The 26842-nt window shown below is 35.8% G+C and overlaps 2 protein-coding genes across 3 annotated transcripts; one reads left to right on the plus strand and one right to left on the minus strand.

Moving 5' to 3' along the window:
- Nucleotides 1-1944: 1944 nt before the first annotated feature.
- Nucleotides 1945-8400, minus strand: LOC128242218 (cytochrome c oxidase subunit 4 isoform 1, mitochondrial-like). Its single transcript, XM_052959304.1, has 5 exons — nucleotides 8244-8400; nucleotides 4853-5058; nucleotides 4367-4537; nucleotides 3438-3569; nucleotides 1945-2350 (listed from the first exon to the last, which is right to left on the minus strand). The coding sequence occupies exons 2-5, from the start codon at nucleotides 5055-5057 to the stop codon at nucleotides 2217-2219; spliced, it is 642 nt and encodes a 213-aa protein (XP_052815264.1). The 5' UTR covers nucleotide 5058; nucleotides 8244-8400; the 3' UTR covers nucleotides 1945-2216.
- A 9732-nt stretch (nucleotides 8401-18132) lies between these two features.
- On the plus strand, nucleotides 18133-26766 carry LOC128242216 (uncharacterized). 2 transcript variants are annotated; one of them, XM_052959301.1, is made up of 7 exons: nucleotides 18133-18348; nucleotides 18788-18807; nucleotides 23345-23549; nucleotides 23989-24126; nucleotides 24438-24615; nucleotides 24946-25182; nucleotides 25509-26766. In XM_052959301.1, the coding sequence occupies exons 3-7, from the start codon at nucleotides 23364-23366 to the stop codon at nucleotides 25643-25645; spliced, it is 876 nt and encodes a 291-aa protein (XP_052815261.1). In that variant the 5' UTR covers nucleotides 18133-18348; nucleotides 18788-18807; nucleotides 23345-23363; the 3' UTR covers nucleotides 25646-26766. The 2 variants fall into 2 exon arrangements, with proteins under 2 accessions (XP_052815261.1, XP_052815260.1); XM_052959300.1 differs by lacking the exon at nucleotides 18788-18807 and having other exon boundaries at nucleotides 18135-18348.
- Nucleotides 26767-26842: the final 76 nt, after the last annotated feature.

The raw sequence follows: 26842 nt of genomic DNA on the forward strand, positions 1-26842 counted from the left end.
TTTAAATGTTTTGATTATGCAAACAACTAACTAGAAAAAGAGCCTTTGACACAAGACATATTTAAACCTTTGACCTCTAAGTGTGACCTGGGTCTTGTTTACAACACACCACTTCATCATGGTGAGCCTATTATGGCAAGTTTTTTTGAAAATCCTTCAATGCATAGTCAATGAACAGCTGCGACAAGGTTGAATCTGGACAAGTGCACATACATAGAACAACCATTGTGATAGCTATGTCTCACTCTACTCAATCAGGCTAGACAACAAGAGCTGTCAGAGACAGCGCGCTCGACTATTCCGCCACTTTTCGGTGTATGGATTGAAAAGTTTTGGCAAAACTTGCATGGATCACTGTTAGATTAGATTTCAATGCAATACATGATGTGCTGAGATTTTTACATAAATTGAATGGAAAATATTTGAGGTGGTATGCAAACTTTAACCTAAATTCTAAGTAGAACAAGAGCTGTCACAGTATGTGACGAATGCCCCCGAATGTGACATTGACCTACGAACAAGGTCAGTACATGAAAAGTTGATCTTGCCTTTACGTGTCAATTACGTGAGGTAGGGACATGGGTCTTGCACACGACACGTCGTCTTCGTATGTGGAACACATGTAGCAAGTTATTTTAAAATCTGTCCATACAAGAGAAAGTTACAGCCCGGACACGACAATCTATACTCTTATGTCCTTATATGCAGCACTCCATTGTGAATAAACACTAAGTGTGACCTTGACCTTTGAGGTACGGACACGGGTTTTGCACGCAACACGTCGTCTTGGTATGTTGAACACATTTGGCAAGTTGTTTTAAAATCTGTCCATACAAGAGAAAGTTACAGCCCGGACACGACAACCTATACTCTATGTCCTTATATGCAGCACTCCATTGTGAATAAACACTAAGTGTGACCTTGACCTTTAAGGTAGGGACACGGGTCTTGCACGCGACACGTCGTCTTGGTATGTGGAACACATGTGGCAAGTTATTTTAAAATCTGTCCATACAAGAGTAAGTTACAGCCCGGACACGACAACCTATACTCTATGTCCTTATATGCAGCACTCCATTGTGAATAAACACTAAGTGTGACCTTGACCTTTGAGGTAGGGACACGGGTCTTGCACGCGACACGTCTTCTTGGTATGTGGAACACATGTGGCAAGTTATTTTAAAATCTGTCCATACAAGGGAAAGTTACAGCCCGGACACGACAACCTATACTCTATGTCCTTATATGCAGCACTCCATTGTGAATAAACACTAAGTGTGACCTTGACCTTTGAGGTAGGGACACGGGTCTTGCACGCGACACGTCGTCTTGGTATGTGGTACACATGTGGCAAGTTATTTTAAAATCTGTCCATACAAGAGAAAGTTACAGCCCGGACACGACAACCTATACTCTATGTCCTTATATGCAGCACTCCATTGTGAATAAACACTAAGTGTGACCTTGACCTTTGAGGTAGGGACACGAGTCTTGCACGCCACACGTCGTCTTGGTATGTGGAACACATGTGGCAAGTTATTTCAAAATCTGTCCATACAAGGGAAAGTTACAGAGCCGGACGGACGGACGGACGGACGGTGCGATTTTAATATGCCCACCTTCGAGGGCATAAAAAGGGGCATAATTTTGTCAAAATGCTGGATACAGTAACCTCCTCCTGTGTACCGGCTGGGGGCATGATGGTGGTACGCAAACTTTAACCTAAATTCTAAGTCGAAAAAGGGGCATAATTTTGTCAAATGCAAAGTTTCAAAGCCAGATGTCAATGGAAAATATTTGAGGTGGTATGCAAATTTTAACATAAGCGGTTACGCGGTATGATTCAATACCGGCATTTGAAAGGGTTATAGCTGAATGGGTCAACGGATGGGCATATACCATATGGAAGCATAAAAATAAAACACCATGATATAAATGAAATAATACATTTTGAATAATTTATTGATCATATGAAACAGAGCACATTGAAAACAACAAATCCATATATTTTCTTTTTCATTAACATAGGTAAGAATTTTATAATACTTTTAAAAATGTAGTTTTGTCTTTTTCCTTTTTTTTCACTCAAAAGATAGGTGTCACCAAAACAAGATACTTGAAAAAGATATGACGTTGTTATGAGCTAGTATTCAGTCCTATCACACAGCACTAAAAATTCCCATGATGCCTTACATAGGAACATCCAATTTTTCTGCCTACTTTCTCCATTGGTTATTTTCGTAATCGTACTTGGAGGAGACTCCACTGATGGGATTTGCTCCAATCATTACCATCTCCTTGAGGAACACCTGCTGCCTCTCCAATTTTGGGGCATTCTCCTGATCAAACACTGAAATGTAATGTTTAAAAAGGCTTGAATATCATATTATACAAGTAGTTAAAACTACAACCAGCCAAAAATCTGCTACATTTGTTAACGTTTGTAAAGCTAATATCTAATTATCAATTACATGGTAAAAGAAGTGGCATACATGTATATAAAGATATACTCAATAGTGAGTGGATACATGTATGATAGTGTTATTCATGTGAATATATTTCAACAGCTTTAAACTTTACGGTAAGGTTCAACAGCAAAGCATTTGCAAAACAGTTCTAGTTTTACTTCCCCTCCTACCTGAGCCCCACTTCACAATCCAAAAAATATATTTATTTTTTTTAAATGGACTAAAAAGAATAACAATCCAAAAAAATAAAATAATCTCAACTCCATACAAGTTAACTAGTACAGTTATCTTTAAATGCATTCCTCATCTCTTACAACTCTTTAAATTTTGTATCTTAATGTGTTTTTGCTTTGTTTCCTCGTTTTACTTCATGCAAGTAACACAACCCAAAACTAATGAGAAAATAATCTGAAACCACAGATTTCCAGATAAAGGTGACCACCACCTTGACCTTTGACTCACTGACCTCATATCAATTAGGTTCATCTCTGGTCATGAGAAATCCACCCACTAAGTTTGAGGTCCCTAAGCTGAGCTTTCTTCAGTTATTAATAAGAAAGGGATTTTCAGCTTAAGGTCACCACGACCTTGATTAACATCCAAAGAGGTTTATCTGCTGGTCATGACCAACCTTCCTGCCAAGTTTAAGATACCTTTGCCTAAGCCTTCTTCAGATATTGAGCAGATTCTGTGGGGACAGACAGTCCATTTTGCCTCCCTTAGGGGCATAAAAAAGTGCATTTTACAAACCAAGAAACCCTTAAAAACTCACTGAAAAATATGTAATGCACTAGTGTTTACATTGTTATCATACGTAACAAGCCTCAGAACAATCTGTGTATGAAAGTAGTCCATCCAAACTTAAACTAATAGACCAAGCAACCATATTACTCAAAATTACACCTCTTCTAACATCTTAGTGGAGTATGAAAATCAGCTAAAATTTAGAGCACGGCAGCGAAGACTTACACTGGGTGTTTACGTAGTACTGATACAATGTGACCGCCGCAAACAGATACAAACAGTGAAACGCAATGCGCTTATAATCCCCTGTAGGCGCCTCCATCTCAGCAAACGTCATCCGGAAAGAATTTCTGTAAACTGGAAAAGACAACAAAACATTTTAGAAAAATCTAGCACAAAGATATCAATTGGCTTATTTACCCAAAACTTTAAAACAAACCTGTATGTTAATATTTCTTAAATAAGCTGTCCTGTATATCACTAGAAAAGAACTGTTAGTGCCCTTAAGAGCTTTCTCCCCCAAAAAACTTGTGGTTAATAGGTCTGAGTCATAAGGAGCATAAAATATCCAATCATGTTATTCTTCACTAAAGAAATATCATAACATTACTGATCTACTAAATACAGTAACATTTGGATCATACAAACTCCTTATATCCATAAAACGAACTTATTCCTTCTATCCAGAGTGTGTGTAACAAACTATTGCACATAACAAACAAGGCTTGTAAACACTCTTGGAATGATCATTTTTTCCATCTGGTTAGTATAATTATTTAAAACTGTTTTAAAGTAAGGGTGCAGACAAAGGTTTTATAAACCAGTAGACAGTGACCCTGACCTTTAAATCAATTGGGCCTCTAAATGGTCAAGAGCAACTTACCACTGAAGAGCTATGGTTCAAGATTGAAATGTTCTCCTGTTATTATGTGGAAAAAGTTTCAATAAGACTGTTGACAGTGAGCTTGGACCTACTGACGTTAAATAATTAGGGTCATTTGCAGGTCAAGAGCAGCCTTAGTATCACTGAAGTTAAATGGTCTGAGTCAAACCGTTCTTGAATAATTGTACAGACAAGACAAGGTCTACAGACCGACCGAAACGATTTGCAAATCTATATGGGGGCATAAAAAAGAGGTAGAACACCAACTTACTCTGTTTCTTTTCCTCAAGTGTAAGTTTTGTCCAGTCACCAGTTTCTTTTTCCCTGAGTGCCAACACTGCCGGCGTGTTTTCAGCGAACCTGACAGCTGGATATGGCTGGTCAACTACATCATGATAGTCGTGGTTTATCCAAAGACTTGGACCAACTACATCTCGATTACCTGCAAAGGAGAGGTAAGAAAACAATTGTAGCGCACTTTAGCAGTGCAGGGATTCGGGCTAGGGTTAATTTTGACCACCTTAAGTTAAAGCATTCAGACTTGCTCATTAAATTCTTAAATGTTCATGACATTGGTAGTACTAATTGCACTGGTAAGATCCTTTCCAAGCTTGCTCAATATCTTTTTTTTTAAATATCAATGCTTGCTGAAATATTTTGATGCCAAGCGCAAGTGAAAGAATTTGGGCTTGTTCATCTATAGGTTTATTTTCAATGACTGCAACCCTATAAGTTTTGTTAAAAGGAAAATATGTACCTATAGCTGGGTATCGTAAATCTTTTAAACTCTGGGGAATCTTCGTGGGGTCTGGTTGAAAGTTATTTTTGGACAGTTCTTGCATCACTTCAAGGCGTGATTTTGGAGCAACATCATGTACAGCTGTGGTTGCCTTTGCAACGGAGAGGGACAGAGCCCTCTTGTTTACATGACTCAACGACTGTGATGGTAATCGAGCCCACATCCTAAAAGTATAAAAAAACTCATATTATAACAACAATGTTAATGGACCAATGTCATAGGACCATTGCTACAGGACAAACAGGACCAATGTCAAAGGCAGTCTTCCCGAAATGTGCAGGTCCGCTGGACAGGTCCGGCAAATTTTGTACAAGTCCGGCAGCTCTTTCGTCAATGACGGTTCGGATGACTGGCATATTTAGAGACGACTACTTAGCGAAAAGGTATATAAAAGTGAAATGCATGCAATTTTAGCTGATTATTTGCCTTAGAGGAAATTAGTTGATCCCACATTGATTTTTGATGTCACAAAACATTGACAAAAGTCAGTATCCATAATGGCATTTTATTACAACTGTTTTGATTGGTTCTTGGTTTGCAACAAGGCACAATCAAAATCGTCAGCACTCAATATGATTTGGGTTCGATGTCAAAATGGCGACGATGTTGAATTTTTCTTGACTATCAAGATTAAACTTCTCAATTTTGAGAAATTAATCATGTTAATGTCATATTATATATATCGTTTTTATTTTTACTATAGGACATGTCCATTTTGTGTTTTTATGGTTGTTTTGGTGAATTAAATTAGGAAAGCATCAAAACAAGTTGATATTCCAATGCTCCAGGAAGCCCATTTTTTGAGGGTGGTCCGCCCGTGCCCCTTATCTTACCGCCCTGCCCCCTTTTATGGTAGTGCCTTTTTTGACAAGTCAAGTAATATTCATTATATGCACTATTAGCGCCATCTATCCCGTTAGTGCCCTTTTTACTATTGAAATCATCATGAAAGATCGGCAGCCCTTAATCCGCTGTACTGCCCTATCATCTTCCCATGTGCCTTGTCCGTGTCATATGACAGCTTATTGTGTAATGAGCAGACAACCTGTGTATTCATATTCGGTCATCTTCTAATCCGATAATTAGGAAGAGCCAAATAGTCAAACATTGCCAGGAGGCGGAGCTATTGAATGTTAGCCAATCAGAATATACATTGAAACCAATGATTCATTCATTCATTCAATGATGAAAGTTTGTAAAATGTGCTAGAAAATGAGAAGGGATGTTGAAAAATGTTGTCAAGCACTATTAAACCTTTTAAAATAATTGTTTATTGTATTGTCTAGACGAGACTCGCCATTTTAAACATTGTTGATTTGAAGCAGGCGGTCACTGCCGATTTGTAAACATACGGAAGATGACGCCAACATAATCAAATACATCACTTTTTCAGTAAATGTTTTGAAGTTTATTTGTAAAATATTCATGATGAAAATTTCTTTGTAACCCACTAAAATATTTTCGTGCTTTTTGTTTATGTAGTGTTTACCTATCATGTCTACAGTCATGTCAAAATTCGCCGAAACCTCCATTTTATCAGAACGAATTTCAGAGTTATTTTATCAATGTTCATTGTTTCACAAGTGATTTTTTTAAGCAAGGGCAGTGATTTTTATTTAATTTTGAAAGGTGTGTGTCTAAATATCAAAATTAAAATGTGTCTTTTTTAGGGTAGTATAATTGTACTTGTCTGGAGTCTCCTTTTGTGCAATGTCACATTTTTCTCCAAAAAAGCATCTAGCTTTAAGACACCTTGGGGAAACACTACTATCAGTATTGCAGCGATGAGCATATGTCTCAATTATGACAGTGGATTAAGTGCCGTCAATCTTTTGAGATGATTCCACTAGTAAAAAGGGCACTGACAGGATAGAGGGCGTTAAAAGAGCAATTGTGTTAAGGGCACTACCCAAAAAGGGGGCAGGGTGGTAAGAAAAAGGGCAGTGGCAGACCGCCCTAATTAAATGGGCAAGCTGGAGCACTGACAGACATCTACTGATACCATAAAAAAAACAATAGAACTTTAGCAATACAACTAGGAAGGATTATTCAAATACACAAGGCCAAAATTATCTGAAGTTTACTGAACTTCGTGATATTTTATCGGAGTTGTCCCATGTCCAATTGTCTTTTGCAATGACTGACCATTATGATCATGTTTCAATTGCTTGTCTTCGTCAAAAGTATATCAAAGATGCATTTATTTTGATAAAACTCCACATTCAAGTCAAACAGAAAAACCCTCTTCAAATTCATGTTGTGCATAGAAATCAAATAGTCATGTAAAACGCAAGTGTAAGTGAGTCCATGAAGATCTAGTCTTGGTCACAGGGATTTCTCTCTCGAAAAAAATTCTTATATATATTATATAGACAAGGGGTTGAACTTAAATTTTGCAATCGTGACACAGGTTCGCAAACGGAAACAACGTAGGTAAATGTACCTTTTTCTACGAAATGACAAATATTAAACGCTACAATTCATTAAAATAACAAAAAATAATCATATTAAATGCGCAATTTTTACCGATGCATTCCGAAGAAGGGCACAAAACACCGAAAATTCCCTCAGCATAGTTAATCTGTCAAACTCGCCATTTTCTGCGCGTGTGTTAAACTTTGTTACGAATTAATTTATTGGCTATTATAAAAACCACCGCCGTGACGGAGCCAGTCATCAGCCAATGAAATCGCTGGATACAACTGGAGTGTTGGAAATCAAAATGGCCGAGGAAAGCCAAAAATAAACTTGATGTTTGTTTTTCGCCAATTATAGTGGTGTAAATCATTCAATTACAACAAACAAAGTGGTTGGTGTTCAAATTTATGATACTTCATCGAACTGGATACATGTAATCGTACAACATTACACCCATTGTTATATTTACTGAGGTAATTTCATATATTGGACTTTTGCGAACGTGTGTCCAAATGCGATGATATATGGATTTTTATGGATAATTTAATACTCTGTTGATTTCGGACTTTTAAAAGTCATTTGTATATTGACATTAGTCACTTTATTTATAACAAAAACATTAATTTAACTGTAATACATTGTTTACTTGGAGGATTGCAAAATTTGAGTTCAACCCCTTGTCTATATAATATATATAAGAATTTTTTTTTTCGAGAGAAACGCCTGTGGTCTCGGTACGTGACTACGGTAACGAAACTTCTTTACTCCACCCGTCGTGAACTACAGTACTCCTAATAAAAAAGTAAAGCATACAGCCAATTTCATCAATAACATATTGTCATTATGCAAACGAACGTTATGACTGACATAAAACAGTATTGAAAAGGCTAAAAAATAGCTAAAATGAGAACTTTTCGTTTCGAGAACTCACTTGCTTAAGAATCAATCTTGCCGAAGGACAATGCTGGTGCGCTTGATTAATGTCAGTTAGAGATAAAGGTAAATATATACAAGGATTATAGTAAAATACTATCGTTTGAATAAAAGAGGTATAAAATATTCTTACAAACAATTACTGTTGATCTTAACCTAAATCAATTTAGATTATTCATTAAGCATAAGATTTTAATCGATTCAGCCAAACGATTAAAAAAAATGTTTCTAGTAAAAACGGCAATAGTCAGAGCGCAACGTAGCGGCTACTTCCCCTTGTGGTATCTCCGACGGTTTCGTACCCTTATCATTTCGTACCCTCCAATATTTGGTCATGACCCGTGTAGAGGGAGACTCCTGTGAATACATTGATAAAATTAAATAAAATTCCGTCTACTTTGCCTCCAACGTTATTGTGAGGTAAAAGCGGCAGGACAAGCACAAGGTTTGACGTAAGAGGCCACAACATCACCGGACCGAAAACAACAACGTTCTAACGTGGCACCACCACCCACAGTACCACCACAATCATTGTACCGTATTGATTTTGGGGTTCTATTTTTGGCCGCACAGGACAGTGTAAGACTGGTGGTATACTCTACAATTTTTCTTATGGCCTCATACAGCAATAAAAAAAATCGATTTGGGGGCCGATTTTACCCACATCTGTGCGCACTTTTTGCCTACATTGTTTATTATTATGCGATGGTTTAGATAATATATTACCTGCACATCATATTATTTGTTGAATGTAGAACAATCTAGCAGAATGATGATCTTGTTGCTGTAGCGAAAGTTGTTGCTGTTTCTTCTGGCAGTCACGGGTGAAGCTGCTAAAATCACACACACCAAGATTAAAAGAATATGCGTGGAACAATGACGAATGATTTTTAAAAGCCTACATACATTTAAAAATATTCAACACCCTATTTTACGAACAAACCTTCTATAAGGAGTTTTGATTACGCCAAATACTTACATGTATCTATAACGGTACAGTGTATGTACGGTATGGTTTTTAAAATGAGCTCAAAAGTAAGGAAAATACAATTGTTTCCATTAATGAAGTTTCTAAATATTATTGAAGTCTGAAACGGCCTCCAGTCGTGCAAAATGAGCATGTATGTTGTGCTGATGACGTCACAATTATTTCCCTGCTTCAGAATTACGTCATACCACAACAATAGTAATAGCGTCATAACGTCGTCTCTAGTCGCAACAAAGTCAGTCTTTTTCTGAGACGTATTATGCCATAGGTATTTTTGTTTTGTGAACAACGTAAATAAAGCTGAACTATTTGAACGTCTTCAAAAACGGTTAACTTTTTTATATGTTTTTATTATTTACATGTTTGTCTATGTTCAATAAATAATTAAGCCAAGAAACTAAATCTGATATATTGCAAAATGAGTTTCTTTATTTGCTTATGTGTGCTACATTGCAATACTCTTATTTAACTTAACATGACACGATATATAAAACTAATCTGAACTAAATTCATTCTACAAATTTATATTACTAAAACTATTTATACATTGAAATTAACGTATTCTCTCCCCCAGACAGTGACATAAACGCAGATTGTAAGTTACCCTTATTTAATGATGATATTGTTTTTTTGGTGTGTGTGTTGTTGTTTTTTTCAAAATTATTTATTGTTATGTTCAGGAAACATAAACCGAGAGTAACAGAAATCACCAAGAAAATGTAGTGAATACAGCCGGCCAACAAATATGGAGTACGGTCTGATGAGTCTCGCCCTACAGTTCCCCCTCAGGGGGTACCGGCATTTGCCGTCATCGTCGGATGCAGTAATGACATCGGCAGTTGCAATGAAAACGGGCTTAAGTAAGTTATGAAAACGCGTTAATCTCATGATGAACACTGGGTTGAGTTGTGTATCGTCGTGTAGTGAAAATATCACCATAAAAGACCTATATATTGCGTTCAAAATGATTTATTTTAAAGGCGCACAATATCGGTTGATGAAACACATTTTTAATGCATTGTTATATTTAACTTATTTGACTTTAATGTAAAAGCACATGGTTTGTGTACAGATAAAAAGTATAAGCGATATTTTGGCGCCTTTTTAACTGGAAACTTTGTGACTTATAGCTGTTAAGGTAAAAAGGCTATTTTTTATTCAATCAACAGGAATCAAGAGTTTTGTTGCATGGAAATAGAGTGATGATAATACCAGAGTTAAAAGTCAATAAGCATAAAGAATTACAAAGAAATCTATTATAAGAGCTATTCAGAACAACTAAAATGATATCGCAAGCGCTACTAAGAACTACTTAAACGATATTACAAGTGCTACTAAGAACTACTAAAACGATATCACAAGAGCTACTAAGAACTACTAAAACGATATCACAAGAGCTACTAAGAACTACTAAAACGATATCACAAGAGCTACTAAGAACTACTAAAACGATATCACAAGAACAACTAAGAACTATTAAACGATATCACAAGAGCTACTAAGAACTTCTAAAACGATATCACAAGAGCTACTAAGAACTACTAAAACGATATCACAAGAGCTACTAAGAACTACTAAAACGATATCACAAGAGCTACTAAGAACTACTAAACGATTTCACAAGAGCTACTAAGAACTGCTAAAACGATATCACAAGAGCTACTAAGAACTACTAAAACGATTTCACAAGAGCTACTAAGAACTACTAAAAAGATTTCACAAGAGCTACTAAGAACTACTAAAACGATATCAAAAGCGCTACTAAGAACTACTAAAACGAGTTCACAAGAGCTACAAAGAGCTACTAAAACGATATCACAAGAGCTACTAAGAACTACTAAAACGATTTCACAAGAGCTACTAAGAACTACTAAAACGATTTCACAAGAGCTACTAAGAACTACTAAAACGATATCAAAAGCGCTACTAAGAACTACTAAAACGAGTTCACAAGAGCTACAAAGAGCTACTAAAACGATATCACAAGAGCTACTAAGAACTACTAAAACGATTTCACAAGAGCTACTAAGAACTACTTAAACGATATCGCAAGCGCTACTAAGAACTACTAAAACGATTTCATAAGAGCTACAAAGAACTACTAAAACGATATCACAAGAGCTAATAAGAACTTCTAAAACGATTTCACAAGAGCTACTAAGAACTACTAAAACGATATCACAAGAACTACTAAGAACTACTAAAACGATTTCACAAGAGCTACAAAGAACTACTAAAACGATATCACAAGAGCTACTAAGAACTTCTAAAACGATTTCACAAGAGCTACTAAGAACTACTAAAACGATATCACAAGAGTTACTAAGAGCTACTAAGAACTATTACAAGATACTACTTTAAAGCACTTAGAAATATAAAAAACGCTATTACAAAATATATTAATAATTACTTGGAACAATATTACAAGAGCTGCTCAGAACTGCTAAAAACTATATTACAAGAAATACTAAGAGCTATTAGGAGCTATTGTAAGAACTACTATAAAAGGTACTTAGAATTTACTAGCACTATTATTTGCTCAACATCAATATTCGATATTTTTCTCTATATTTTTAATGATTTTGAAATCTGTAATAGTTTATGTAAATGTTATCAACATCGTCCTCATCGAACGAAGGGGATAGGGAAAGTCTAGGGGTGATATGATATACGAGGCATAGGAGAGGAGGGGTGGAGAAGGGAAGATAGAATGGGGAAGTTGTGGGGTAAGATGATAGGAGAGGAGTGAGAAAATGGAAACGGCAATCTATCACTGAAAATTCTCATTACCAACTCTTTCTAAAAATACGCAAATAAATGGAACAATTTATGAATAATCTTCCCTTCGGAATTACTTTATAACATTGAAAAGTGAGGTTTAAGTGTCGCTTAGTAGTTCTTAACAGTTCTTAGTATCTCTTAATAAGTCTTTAAGGCTCTTAGTAGCTTTTTAGTCGTTCCTAGTATCTCTCAGTAGCCCTAAATAGTTCTAAGTAGCTCTTAGTAGTTCTAACTATCTCTAAGTAGCTCTTAGTAGTTCTGACTATCTCTAAGTAGCTCTTAGTAGTTCTAACTATCTCTTTGTAGCTTTTAGTAGTTCTAACTATCTCTTAGTAGCTCTTAGTAGTTCTAACTATCTCTAAGTAGCTCTTAGTAGTTCTGACTATCTCTAAGTAGCTCTTAGTAGTTCTAACTATCTCTTTGTAGCTTTTAGTAGTTCTAACTATCTCTTAGTAGCTCTTAGTAGTTCTAACTATCTCTAAGTAGCTCTTAGTAGTTCTAACTATCTCTAAGTAGCTCTTAGTAGTTCTAACTATCTCTAAGTAGCTCTTAGTAGTTCTAACTATCTCTTAGTAGCTCTTAGTAGTTCTAACTATCTCTAAGTAGCTCTTAGTAGTTCTTAGTAGTTCTGACTATCTCTAAGTAGCTCTTAGAAGTTCTGACTATCTCTTAGTAGCTCTTAGTAGTTCTTACTATCTCTAAGTAGCTCTTAGTAGTTCTGACTATCTCTTAGTAGCTCTTAGTAATTCTGACTATCTCTAAGTAGCTCTTAGTAGTTCTAACTATCTCTTAGTAGCTCTTAGTAGTTCTAACTATCTCTAAGTAGCTCTTAGTAGTTCTGACTATCTCTTAGTAGCTCTTAGTAGTTCTGACTATCTCTAAGTAGCTCTTAGTAGTTCTAACTATCTCTTAGTAGCTCTTAGTAGTTCTAACTATCTCTAAGTAGCTCTTAGCAGTTCTGACTATCTCTAAGTATCTCTTAGTAGCTCTGACTATCTCTTAGTAGCTCTTAGCTGTTCTAACTATCTCTTAGTAGCTCTTAGTAGTTCTAACTATCTCTAAGTAGCTCTTAGTAGTTCTAACTATCTCTAAGTAGCTCTTAGTAGTTCTAACTATCTCTTAGTAGCTCTAAGTAGTTCTAACTATCTCTAAGTAGCTCTTAGTAGTTCTGACTATCTCTAAGTAGCTCTTAGTAGTTCTAACTATCTCTTAGTAGCTCTTAGTAGTTCTAACTATCTCTAAGTAGCTCTTAGTAGTTCTGACTATCTCTTAGTAGCCCTAAATAGTTCTAAGTAGCTCTTAGTAGTTCTAACTATCTCTAAGTAGCTCTTAGTAGTTCTAACTATCTCTAAGTAGCTCTTAGTAGTTCTAACTATCTCTAAGTAGCTCTTAGTAGTTCTGGCTATCTCTAAGTAGCTCTTAGTAGTTCTAACTATCTCTAAGTAGCTCTTAGTAGTTCTGACTATCTCTAAGTAGCTCTTAGTAGTTCTAACTATCTCTTAGTAGCTCTTAGTAGTTCTAACTATCTCTAAGTAGCTCTTAGTAGTTCTGACTATCTCTTAGTAGCTCTTAGTAGTTCTGACTATCTCTAAGTAGCTCTTAGTAGTTCTAACTATCTCTTTGTAGCTTTTAGTAGTTCTAACTATCTCTTAGTAGCTCTTAGTAGTTCTAACTATCTCTAAGTAGCTCTTAGTAGTTCTAACTATCTCTAAGTAGCTCTTAGTAGTTCTAACTATCTCTTAGTAGCTCTTAGTAGTTCTGACTATCTCTAAGTAGCTCTTAGTAGTTCTGACTATCTCTAAGTAGCTCTTAGTAGTTCTGACTATCTCTAAGTAGCTCTTAGTAGTTCTCACTATCTCTTAGTAGCTCTTAGTAGTTCTAACTATCTCTAAGTAGCTCTTAGTAGTTCTGACTATCTCTAAGTAGCTCTTAGTAGTTCTAACTATCTCTTAGTAGCTCTTAGTAGTTCTAATTATCTCTAAGTAGCTCTTAGTAGTTCTGACTATCTCTAAGTAGCTCTTAGTAGTTCTAACTATCTCTTAGTAGCTCTTAGTAGTTCTGACTATCTCTAAGTAGCTCTTAAAAATTACTAGTATCTCTTAGTAGCTCATAGTAGCTCTTAGTAGTTCTTATATAGTAGTTCTTAAAAGTTTTAAGTATCTCTTAGTATATCTTCGTTGATCTTATTAGTTTTTAGTAACTCTTAGTAGCTCCTAGTAGCTCTTATTAGTTCTTAGTGATTAAAGCAGTACCGTTTTCTCACTATAATGTAGTTAACTGCCGTGAGACGTGGTGGAGCTTGGTTTGAGTTGTTTAGTTAAATACTGTTTCGATTAATGTTACCATTTTCAGAACTGTTTTGTTTTCTAAATATTACCTTTACAGTTCAACAATAATTTATCTTTAGTAAAACGCTATCGAAAATCAGTGTTGACTTAGTGTGTGTTTGTTTTCTTGAATAGGAGTGGACATGAACGCAAACGCCAGAAATCTCGCAAAACCTTTGTCCTCTCGCGGAATTGGTCGAGCTTTGACCGAAAGAGTACCATCCGAAAAATCTTCCAGCACGATGGCAATAGGGATAAGAAGTTCGGGGTCGCTTGCAAGGACGCCATCTTTGGAAACACCACTCGGCATTATTCGGCAAACTTCGACAAACAACATGGAGACAGTGCACGTGCCAAGCGTAACTAGCCAACGTGATATTGGCGCGTACACATTAAAATCCATGCCTGCACTAGCAGAAGATGACCACAATTCAGACGACGATGAGGGACCAAGATATCACTCGAAAACCAGGGACAAGTCAAAAATTAAAAGATCGAGGCGAATTTCTGAATCCGAATTCTCAGATATTGACATGGAGTCACTTCGTGACAGTCAAACGGAAGAAGTTAATCTCGGACCAGAACATAATAAGCCCGGGAATGATAAAAGTGTCAGCAGGATTGACAAGTTAATTAACTTTGTTGGTAGAATACTTCCATGTACAAAACCAAAGAGATCAGAACCTAAACTTCTTGACATATCCTCTAATCCTCATGAATAAAACCGTAAACCGAATTAGGTCAAATGGATGCTTGCTTGTTTGGCCGTTTACCATAATTGATTAATGTCCAAGAAATAAGAGCGTTCCATGAGAAAGTTGTCAATACAGGACAAGGCTGAAGTTCATTAGCAAACATATTTATCGTAGACCAATGACACTCCGGCGCGTAAACAAATAAGTTTAATAGGGTATTGAAAACAACCAGAACGAAAGTTGAGAGAAATCATTTTCAAACAATCGTTAACTCATTAGGATAACATACTTTATAGTGTCTCATTTGCTGTGCATTTAGTCAAATCGCCACCTGACCCGGCTTAAGTGTTAATTATTACAAAGCTTTGGCATCGATTTATTTGTAACACTTAGCAATACGAGTAAATGCAATAATATATTGCATTGGAAGAGAGGGACAAGAACAGAGGGGGTCGGGGAGGGGTCGGTGCAACAAATACACGCACTATTTTTGTTCTGGCGAGACCTTATCAAACTTTAAAAGTTGAAGTGTGGGAACGTCCCCTGAAGATAAATATGCTGATGCACACTTAGCACCGTTGATACATGTATGACATTTTTGATGTACGTATAAGACACTGCTGGTGCACGTATATGACATCATTGATGCACGCATGACATTTATGATGAATGCGCAGCACTGCTGATGTATGACATTGTTGATGCACGTATGGTATTGTTGATGTATGATATTGTTAATGTACGTATGGTATTGTTGATGTATGACATCGTTTGTACGTATGCCATTGTCGATGAATGCATAACATTGTTGATTAAGGAAATTGTTTGCACGTATGACACAAATGATGCATGTATTACACAATTGATGCATGTATAATACTGTTGATGCATGTATAACACTGCTGATGCATATATTACACAATTGGTGCATGTATTACAGTGTTGCATGTGTGACACTGTTGATGCATGTATGACACTGTTGATTCATGTATGGCACTGTTGATGCATGTATAGCACGGTTGATGCATGTATGGCACGGTTGATGCATGTATAGCACGGTTGATGCATGTATAGCTGTGTTGATGCATGTATAACACGGTTGATGCATGTATGACACTGTTGATGCATGTATGACACTGTTGATGCATGTATGATGCATGTTTAGCACTGTTGATGCATGTTTAGCACTGTTGATGCATGTATGGCACTGTTGATGCGTGTATGACACTGTCGATACGTATATGACACTGTTGATGTGTGTATGACACTGCCGATGCGTGTATTACTCTGTTGATGCTTGTATGACACTGTCGATGCGTGTATAACTCTGTTGATGCATGTATGACACTGTTGATGCATGCATGACATTGTTGATGCATGTATGACTATGTTGATGCATGTATGACTCTGTTGATGCTTGTATGACACTGTTGGTGCATGTATGACACTGTTGATGCATGTATGACACTGTTGATGCATGTATGACACTGTTGATGCATGCATGACACTGTTGATGCATGTATGACACTGTTGATGCGTGTATGACATTGTTGATGCGTGTATGACACTGTTGATGCATGTATGACACTGTTGATGCATGCATGACACTGTTGATGCATGTATGACACTGTTGATGCATGTATGACACTGTTGATGCATGTATGACACTGTTTATGCATGTACGCCACTGTTGATGCATGCATGGCACTGTTGATGCATGTATGACTATGTTGATGCATGTATAGCACTGTTGATGCATGTATAGCACTGTTGTTGCATGGATGACACTGTTGATGCATGCATGGCACTGTTGATGCATGTATGACTATGTTGATGCATGTATAGCACTGTTGATGCATGTATAGCACTGTTGTTGCATGGATGACACTGTTGATGTATGTATGACACTGTTGATGCATGTTTAGCACTGTTGATGCATGTATAGCACTGTTGATGCATGTATGACACTGCTGATGCATGTATGACACTGTTGATGCATGAATGACACTGTTGATGCATGTATAGCACTGTTGTTGCATGGATGACACTGTTGATGTATGAATGACACTGTTGATGCATGTATTACACTGTTGATGCATGTATAGCACGGTTGATGCATGTATAGCACTGTTGATGTATGTATGACACTGTGGATGCATGTTTAGCACTGTTGATGCACGTATTACACTGTTGATGCATGTATGACACTGTTGATGCACGTATGACACTGTTTATGCATAGATGACTATGTTGATGCATGTATGACACTGTTGATGCGTGTATGACACTGTCGATTTTAGTATGACACTGTTGATGCATTTATGACACTGTTGATGCATGTATGACACTGTTTATGCATGTATGACACTGTTGATGCATGTATGACACTGTTGATGCATGTATAATAGTTTTTGACCAAAATTATCAGGCATTCCTATGAAGGCATATAGGCTTATACAAAGAATGGACTCTTCCATGGTTTTCAACAATTAATTGCAACGAATTACGTATATATGATTTAAATTGCATGCAGTTTAGTTCGTAGCAAATGGGCTTTCAATGAAACAGATGAAAGACTAACTTGTATATATTTACTGCATAGAAACGAAAAGCACGACTGCTTAAAGGTAAACTTTTTATATACACAATTAACAAAAACTTTTTACCTCTTTTTCATTTTGAGGGCAGGAGTACCCCTTTTATTTGCCCCGTCATAGTGACAATGGGGCCGGGGCCATCCCCATGAGCCCTTACACCATTCATAAACAGTATGATTTCTTACAGAGTGGATGCAATTATTAAGTTACAAATTGACAATTTTAACAAAAAAGTTAAGTTATTTAGCATTTCATGAGAACTCGCATGTTTATAACTATGAAAAGGTATACCTTTGACACACACAAATAGTATTATCTTTAAACATCTAAAAATGCATGTCTATTTCTATTTCTTAAATCGGAAACACAAAAGAATTAGAAAGCCAATTTGGGATTAGCAAACATTGACTTTAGGAATACGATCTAGTCTTGAAGCCGTCAAAGTATTCATGTCAATCGATATAGATTATTAAAATCAAGGTCTTCAAAGCTTTGTATTATAAATACGGCCTATGGAGGATCCGAAATCGCGATCTTAAGCAGACCTATCTTTAAGCGTTAAATCAATGTGAAATAACGCACAATACCGAATAGTCGATGGTGTCTTATATACGCGGTTTCTCTGTGCAAATAAATACCCAATACCGTGTTAAAACATTCTGATATTTATTTGTCAGAAAAAAACAGGAGTTAAACAGCACATAAAAGAACACTGGTGAGCTAAAATTTGAATGTATTTTATTTTTGTTTTTGTTCGTTTATCGTGTATAAAATCAAACAAATAATTGTTTAAGATAAGAGATTCGAGTATAAATGTAGTATTTACAAAATATTTACACCCCTAGCGACCACGAATTAGCTTTAATTGTACATGAGAAATATTACAATGTCTATTTATTTTACATGAATTGTATCCATTCCTCATTTTAGTAGAAGACAAAACGAGTTAACAATGTTTGGAAACATGAGTATAAATATTTCATGATTTGTTGATTCTCTATCCGTCATTTAGCTGTATCGAGTATCAATAGAGAAGATTAAATAACATGTTATGGCTTGATGGCTTGTTAAATATCCCCATATTTGCTAGGTTGATAAATGGTGCAAACGTTTTGGAATTAATACTAATGTTTAATCTATACGCTCTTTGACAGTTTTATTTTCGTTTGATAAGGTATGTTGCATATTTTGTTGTGTTCTGTGTCTTTTATTTTGCATTTTTGTGTGATTTTGGATTGGAAGTTAGTTTACTAGTATCACCATTATCACTTAAAATGTTCAACCGAACAGGGAACCATGATTTTTTCACGGTTTGGGGCACATTTTGGGTCACTGGATGTTGTTTTTCTTTTTAATCCACAACAAAAGTTTCTAACGATATGAGTCAGGTGCAGACAAAGTGTCAATACATACATATTGAATAGCGGCTTATCAGTAGTTTTCACTTTCTTTGATTACAAGGGTTTTGGAACAAATAGTAAATCGTCCTATGTTTCTAAAATGCGATTTGCTGTAATATAAAGGGTTCAGGCAACGTTTTCTAAATCTCAGCGTATAATATCAGGAATCAGCAATGGAATTTCTATTTATTTGATTACATGTTGTTTTAAACAAATAGTTGCGGTGAATCGTGCTTTAAGAGATCTGCCGTTTAAAAATGCACGTTTTATTTCTTCGTATCGAATACAAGACTTGGCGAATTGTTGCTTCTTTATCAGTAACAGGCAAATTCAACTGAATTAAATTCAACACACACACACTTCTAAATTTGCAACCTAGAAGTAGACCATTGAACTGTTTAAATTATTACCTCAAGTTACAAATAAACATAGGATTACCATACTCGTAAATTTCTTACGATGGAATTCAAAAAACATAGTAACAATTCACAAGGAAACAAGTGGCAGATATTTTACACTGTTGCCGTACATCAACCTTGTAATCGATGGCACTTAAGCAGAATGAAATCCTTGCGGCAGGTAATATCTCTTCTGTCACGCAATCGTCTCCTATATCTTACAAGAGGATTGATTTGTTTGCGTTTCACGAGGAGAAAATTCAAATTTAACTGTTTGTGAAGTGCTTTGAAACGTTCAGAATAAAAGGCGAATCCTACGTGCATTAACTAATAAACCGCACGTCTGCCCAGGTAGATACGGAATCCTATTATGGCCATAGCAATCCCGTACCTCGCCTAAGTCAATCTCAAATCTCGCATTTATTTTACCGAACTTCAAATGAAAACACAATAATATTCCTTTACAAAGTACTACAAATTGATGCGAAAATGTTACAAAGAAATGTCGCGTTTTTCGTTGGGCAATTAATAAGGCGAGTCGTGTGGTCGCTATGGCCCTTATAGGATTCCGTAGGTTGTATAATAAAAAAAGTGATTTGGTTTTAACTTTCTCATGTTATTATATCACTTGAACTGAGTTATTGCCATTATTAAAACAATGATTTATTCTAAGATCGATGGCTGCAAGTACTCAATGGATCTGAAAAAAAATACTCTTAAAAGTTAAGCATGAGTTATGAATTTATATATCGCGATCTTGAATTGTTCAGTAATAACATGTTTGTGTAATGTCACCTTTATCGTAAATTTTCGGTTCTGAATTCATTTAAAGTAACACCAGCTTCAATGTCAATCTCAACGAGCCGAACATTGCCAATCTTAACAACTCGGCCCTCTCCGGCAAACTTCGTCAGTTCTGTTCGATAATGGCCGAGGAGTTACGATTGGAACATTGCTTTATAAACAAAAAAGAAAACACGGTGCCGTGTTGCTTAAATTGTGACTTGTAAATGTTTGAAGTGCGGCTGCCCGGTAACCAAGTATTTCATGAAAAAGTTTTGTACGTTGTGCACAAATAGAAATGATTTTTTTTACCGAAAATAAACTATGAAACAAGCATTTTTGGTCTTCAACGATTGAAAAATAGGTAATTTTAAGTCCGATTAAAGTTGATATAAAAAGCAAATATACAAACTGATATAACTTAATGTATAATGTTACTTTTTTGCTACAAATTTTACATAATTAATATAAGTAATCGGTCATCAAATACCTATCGAATTTTACCAAAAGGTCACCCGGTATCAACTTTTAATTAATTAGTTAATGCAATAATGGAGCTATCAGAGATCTTAATTATACATGTTGGGCGGATTCCTTAATTAAACCGTTGAAGTTATATGTACAATTCAAGCGCAATGGCACCGTAAAATTAATGAATTATTCAAGACGTTTCGACAATGTACCATCTTATATTACCCATAGCATTATGAAAGTCTCCACTGTGATAGTATCTATTTCTAATCAATAGCTTCTAGTTATAGTACAATCATAACAGGACCCGTTGACCCATCGCCGGGGAGGAGGGGTGGTTCATGGTGGTGTGTGTGTGTGGGGGGGAGGGTCGGGTAGGGGATATATGGTAGACGATCTGAATGCTATTCGACCATTTCGAAAGACGTTTAGCTGTTGACTGTTAAAATTAATCCCGACATTGTGATCCCAATAGTGATATTTAAGGTGACCCGACTTAAGACCATGTCTATGTGGTGACTTTAAGACAATCTTATTAAAGAAAGAACCTCTTGAAAAAAAAAGCCAGACTAACACCAGATTACGTGCAACGAGATTAAAATTATGGTAATATATCTATAGAAGATTTTTGCTAATATTCCTATTATAGGAACTAAATTCAGATACCATACACCTCAATACGGAATCTTCTTACAATGTATTCAATGAAATACCAACTTGCATGGACTGGTTTTTAAATCAAAATGCATTTTTTTTTTAAATTCAATAAATTGATACAAAAAATATAATATAATTTCTTCCTTTTATGGAACAGAAAAATAAACAACCATCAGGTGTTTTTGTTATATTTTGTTTATTCATAGGTTTATTTCAATTTCTCAAAAGCGGCGGAAAGTAATTCAAACCTGCCTTCACAATTTGTCGCCACCATACATTTTGAACAATGGATGTTAACTATGAAAATTCAATTGACATGCAAAATGCATAAGAAGCTTGATAGATTATGCCACCTATATCAATATAATGATTTAATGATGATAATTATTCATTGGATAGATTTAGATACATTACTTTTGAATAACTGACGAACAGAATGTCAAAAAGCCAAACTTTATCATTTTCTAAAGCATGGCTGAATTTTCATATCAAATTTAAGATATCTTTCAAGATTTTAATAAATGATGATATTAAACGTTGGTTTTGAGTCCCCGCTTTGGCTCATAAACCACATTTTAATACGGAGTTGATCAATGTTTGATACAATATTTAATCTGTAAATCTAAATGTACTGGGTAACATTACAACATCGTTTATAATTTGATAATTATGTTCCCAAGGGCGGGTATGTTCGAACTGTAAATGAAATTGAATATATATTGTCTGTCATTATTAATATTCTGAATGTAATTTGTTTCGTATTGTGTATCATAAATAAATGAGGATTATGGCGTGGGCTTATTTTGTGAATATCTCTCTGTATTGTAAATAAAACCCATTCATCTGTTACTATGTAAAAGTTATTATTTATTTTTGCTTAACTAATATCCAATAATTCCGCATAATCCGGGTTTACTACTAATTGTTAGGGTAGAGCAAAGCTAATTTATAACTTAATTAGTGTTGGCGCAAATCCCTAAAGAGCTTTACAAGTCAGCACGCATGTGCGAACCGCCAAAATCTCAATTAACCAAACGGATCAATGACATAATTGAATTTTTGCGTAGGCGTCCTAAATGATTAAATCAGAAAACTCCCGGCGATCCGATTGACGGAGACATGAGCGTCAACACTAAACACTAAAATAAAGAAGATTATGCGATAGTTATTTTGAAGACAGGTATTTTGAAGCAAGTGTTTCATTGCCAGGAGTAATGTTTATGTATTTGCACTTTGATTGTTTTACGCTAGACTGTGATTTTGTTAGTTTCTTTAACAGCAATGGAAAATGGCAACAAATATGTACCCTATTTACTTATATAATAATGTTTCATTTGATTTTGCTTATATCAGTAAGTAATTATATTGTTAACAAGTATTAACTTCATGTGTGTTTTTGTACTACATTGTTTGTCACTATGCATACATGTTGACATTGATCATTATAAATGTATGTGTTGTTGTCGATGTACACTGTAAAGGTCAAAATAAACTGTCGGTCTGTATGTCTGTCTGTCTGTCTGTTAAAACCCCAAAACAATTCTTATATAACTTCGACTACCTTGCATGCATAGCTTTAAAGTACATGTAGTCCACAGTTACATTAAAAATGAGTACGGAACTCCTCGGCCATGTTCCACCGAAAAAAACCTCGTCTGTATATGGACGGTTCACAATGTCAGAAATCTTTACATTTAACTACGCTGCAAGTATATCGCGTAGTAATTTCAAAGCCGTTAAATTTAATGACTACATTCTTGGGAATCTGAATTATTTATGTAATAATACACGTTATCGGAAATCAATTTAAACTTAGATATACAAAATATACATTAAAACATTACAATGAATTAATTCCATTATATATTGTTTACAAACTTCGTCTACTGATGCACCGGCATAATTCCGGGGTTGTTTTCGATGGAAAATGTTCGAGGTGTTCCGAATAGCCTTACGTTTTGGGGACCGTTGCCATAAGCTGACAATATTTTGCCCATTTCAGTGCAAACAGTGTTCAAGTAATGCCAGGCGAAAACAGCGGCAGAAAGAGCAGATCTTTCGCCACACAGACGGCAAGTGCGCGGCCACCTCTCTCCGCACGTGAAAAGGGGGTTCAAGTGAACATTTTTCCCGCGCATCCATTCCCAAACACCACAGAAAAAGCATCCGTGACGTTTGCTAAACAGAAACAGAACATGTTTCCTCGGGTAAGTTATTATTTTCCTTATCCTATTTCTAAATAAAGATCACGTAGTAATTTGAATCTAGCAGTTCAAACTTAAAACTTTACTCTTGAAAATCTTAATTATTTATGCAATAATACACTTCACTGGAAATCAGTTTGAACTAAGTGATACAAAATACACGTTAATACACTACAAATGATTAATACTATTCATCAAAATTTTACGAACTTTTTCTACGGATGTAAAAACACATCCGAAGTTGCTTTCGATAAAAAATGGCCGAGGTGTTCCGATTGTGCGCAAAGCTGTTCGCCTGAGCATAGCAATAGGTATATTTGCTTGAACTAATAAATACAGAAAAAAATAATGTTTATATGTTTGAACATGTGAGTTCAAAGCCTATTACTTAAGCACACACATGTTCATATACGTTTATAGATAATATTATCTACATTTTCAGTTCCAACCCGCGAGTAAACAAGTGTATCTTTTTATTCGAGCGAAAAAAGAGTACACCCAGCGACTCATAAACGCCTTCGTAAAGGAAAAGAAAATCCGGGAAAACTACAAAGGAGAGCTTCTTGGCATTGCCGAACAGGTAAACAAGATGGCAGCTTTGCTGAACAGATATACTGGCTACGGTAGCTTCTTGTTGAATTATGATACGATTAGGTGAAATTACCCCAAAATACAACCTCTGAAACCATCCGGTTTTTATAAGTATATTAAGAAGGGCAAGCGTTATTTTCTTTTTTTTAATTTCATCAACATCCATTGCCCGTTTACGTTCGAATGTTTCTGAACAGCAAAAGAAGAGTTTCTATCCTTTATTCTTGCATATCAAATGACCCCTTATATTTACTATATTTACGTAATACGAAGTCCAAATCGAATGTCCATTTCCTTCAGATTATACGATGCGAGGGCGATTATTACCGGGGGTTACCGGAGCAGGTTTTCATCGTGATCCGGTTCGATGACCAGGCAAGCGCAGAACGATGGACACGCTCTACTGGTGTTTTCAAGCAGAAAGATCTGGATGACAGCGAGATTTTCATACTGCCACTCAACTATTTACCCGATGAAGGTATGTCTTGCGGTCGAGGCTTCCGTGGACGAACGTTCTGGACATATTTTCGGGCTTTTAAAAACATATATTTTGTTCTGTAGTCAGAATTCATTTTTCCATGGTTTAAAATTACATTTTGTCATATGGTTGCGACAATATTTTGGTGATAAATATACCTGGTAGACGCACACCTCCAGCGTTGCCGGTGTTTCTGATACAATAACGTGTGCGTCTTCCATCTTTAAAAGATGTGCACAAATCAGCCCTACTGTCATGCTTTCAAATTACTATTTACCTTAAAACTTAATGTTTTCCAACTTTGTATGACCATGGACATCCGGTTTTCAGATCTGCGGGCGTTCCAGTTGACCGAGCTGCACGGGTTAATGGTGGATCCCGCGGTGTTCAAACAAGAATACGTAGATCCGGTCGCCAAGCTCATGAACGCCCACCGGATATACCATGGCGTGGCCGCCACTCACTCGATTACACGTGTACGCAACTGTATGCTTCGACCGGATACGTACGTGCTTGTTAACAGCGCAGAATCGGAACAGAAACTTATGAAAGACTTCTATGAATCAGGTAAGTTAAATACTCGCTGATACTCGTATAAATCACTTTTCGCGTGCTACCGTTCATGTCATGATAAACGTATTCAATGTGCACATACCTAGATGACGTAGTGCACATAAATTAGCCCACACTGAGCCACGTGATAGACACGTACCCGTATGAGAAGTAGTTCGTAATCTCTCTAATATTGCTCTTGTTGGACTTTTTGTTTCAAATTGTCTGTTTAAAACCGCTTGTTAGCAAATAAGTTAAAACAGTCATTAAAGACATTTCTGACATAGAATTTTGTATGAATTTGACATGGCATAACAGTACATGAACTCTTTATATTTCAGCGGACTATCAGCCATTACGTCACAAGCTACAACGATTGGTTGCGGATAATGACACGTGCTTTTTCAAATTGGTTCCCCTCAATGAAGCCGGGAAACACTGCCAAGTGGATCCTTCCCAGTTGCCCTACCTCTCATAGTGACCATGTTCTTAATTCGTTACTTCTCGGGAACAGATTTCGTTCATTTCCGCTATCGAACTTTTGAAAGAAAATGTCCGGAGTGTCCCGAATTAATGAGACAAGAGGAAAATTAAACTGTTACTTTGGAGATGATCGACTGTGATTCTAAAGTTCTGAATTTATAAACATATATATTCAGAATTACTTTAATTGATACATAGGTGTCTTGAGGATGTAGTTTGGAGTAGATTTTCTTCCTTTATGAAGATGAATGCAAAATGAAGTTAAGAACATTTAATGGTTCATCAGTTCCGATGTTGCATTCACGTCAATATTAGGTGACAAAGTCCATTATTTTATTAAAATGCAAAGAAACAGTAAAAATACTTGAAGATCTTAACGAAAGAAAGACTTATTCTAACTACGTCAAGTAATAAAACATAACTCAAATCGCAGTATTATGCCGGGTTTGAAGACTCTTAAATAGTTAACTGGTTGTCAGTTTCCGGCACAGTTAATCGTAGCAGAATTCCTAACAACTGTCATAATGTCTTAATTCATTCATGTATCTTTGTTGTTAAAACCATGATAATGTCATTGCATAATTTACAACTTCTTCAGTTACGGCCACCTTTTTATGTTATATTTGCATTTATTTTATTCAGGTTTTGTATATTTATTGTTGTTTACGTCACTAGGATCAGAGTTGGCGAGCTACGCGGATTTTATTTTTTTCACATGGATTTTTATTGCTTCAGTCTAATGATAAATTGTCATAAAACCACTGATAAGCCATGCAGATTTAAATTGCTCGGTCAAGTGCAGTGTTTTTTTTCTTATTTGTATTTTGATGTTCTCTTTTACTATTAACTATTTATGGTATTTCAATATTAAGTATTACGGTCGAATCAAATTTTGTGCTTTTGTGAAGTTAATGTATTTCTGTATTCTTTAGTTTGTACATTATTAGTGTTACAAAATCAGAGTATTAAAAACATGTCCGTCCAATAAACACAGTATAACAGTGTTTAAATGTGATATTTCTATCAGTGTTTATATATCGACTTTTGTTGATGATGTCTTTTTTTCTCTCATAATATATTTGTCATTAAAATAGAATAAATAAATTTCTGTTAAAAGAAAACAAATGCCTCCCGTCTTTGTTTTGGAACAACTGGATACACATTTCTTCAGCAAATGTGCCCTTTAGTTTGC

This window comes from Mya arenaria, chromosome 8 (assembly GCF_026914265.1).
Source record: "Mya arenaria isolate MELC-2E11 chromosome 8, ASM2691426v1".
Lineage (NCBI taxonomy): Eukaryota > Metazoa > Mollusca > Bivalvia > Myida > Myidae > Mya > Mya arenaria.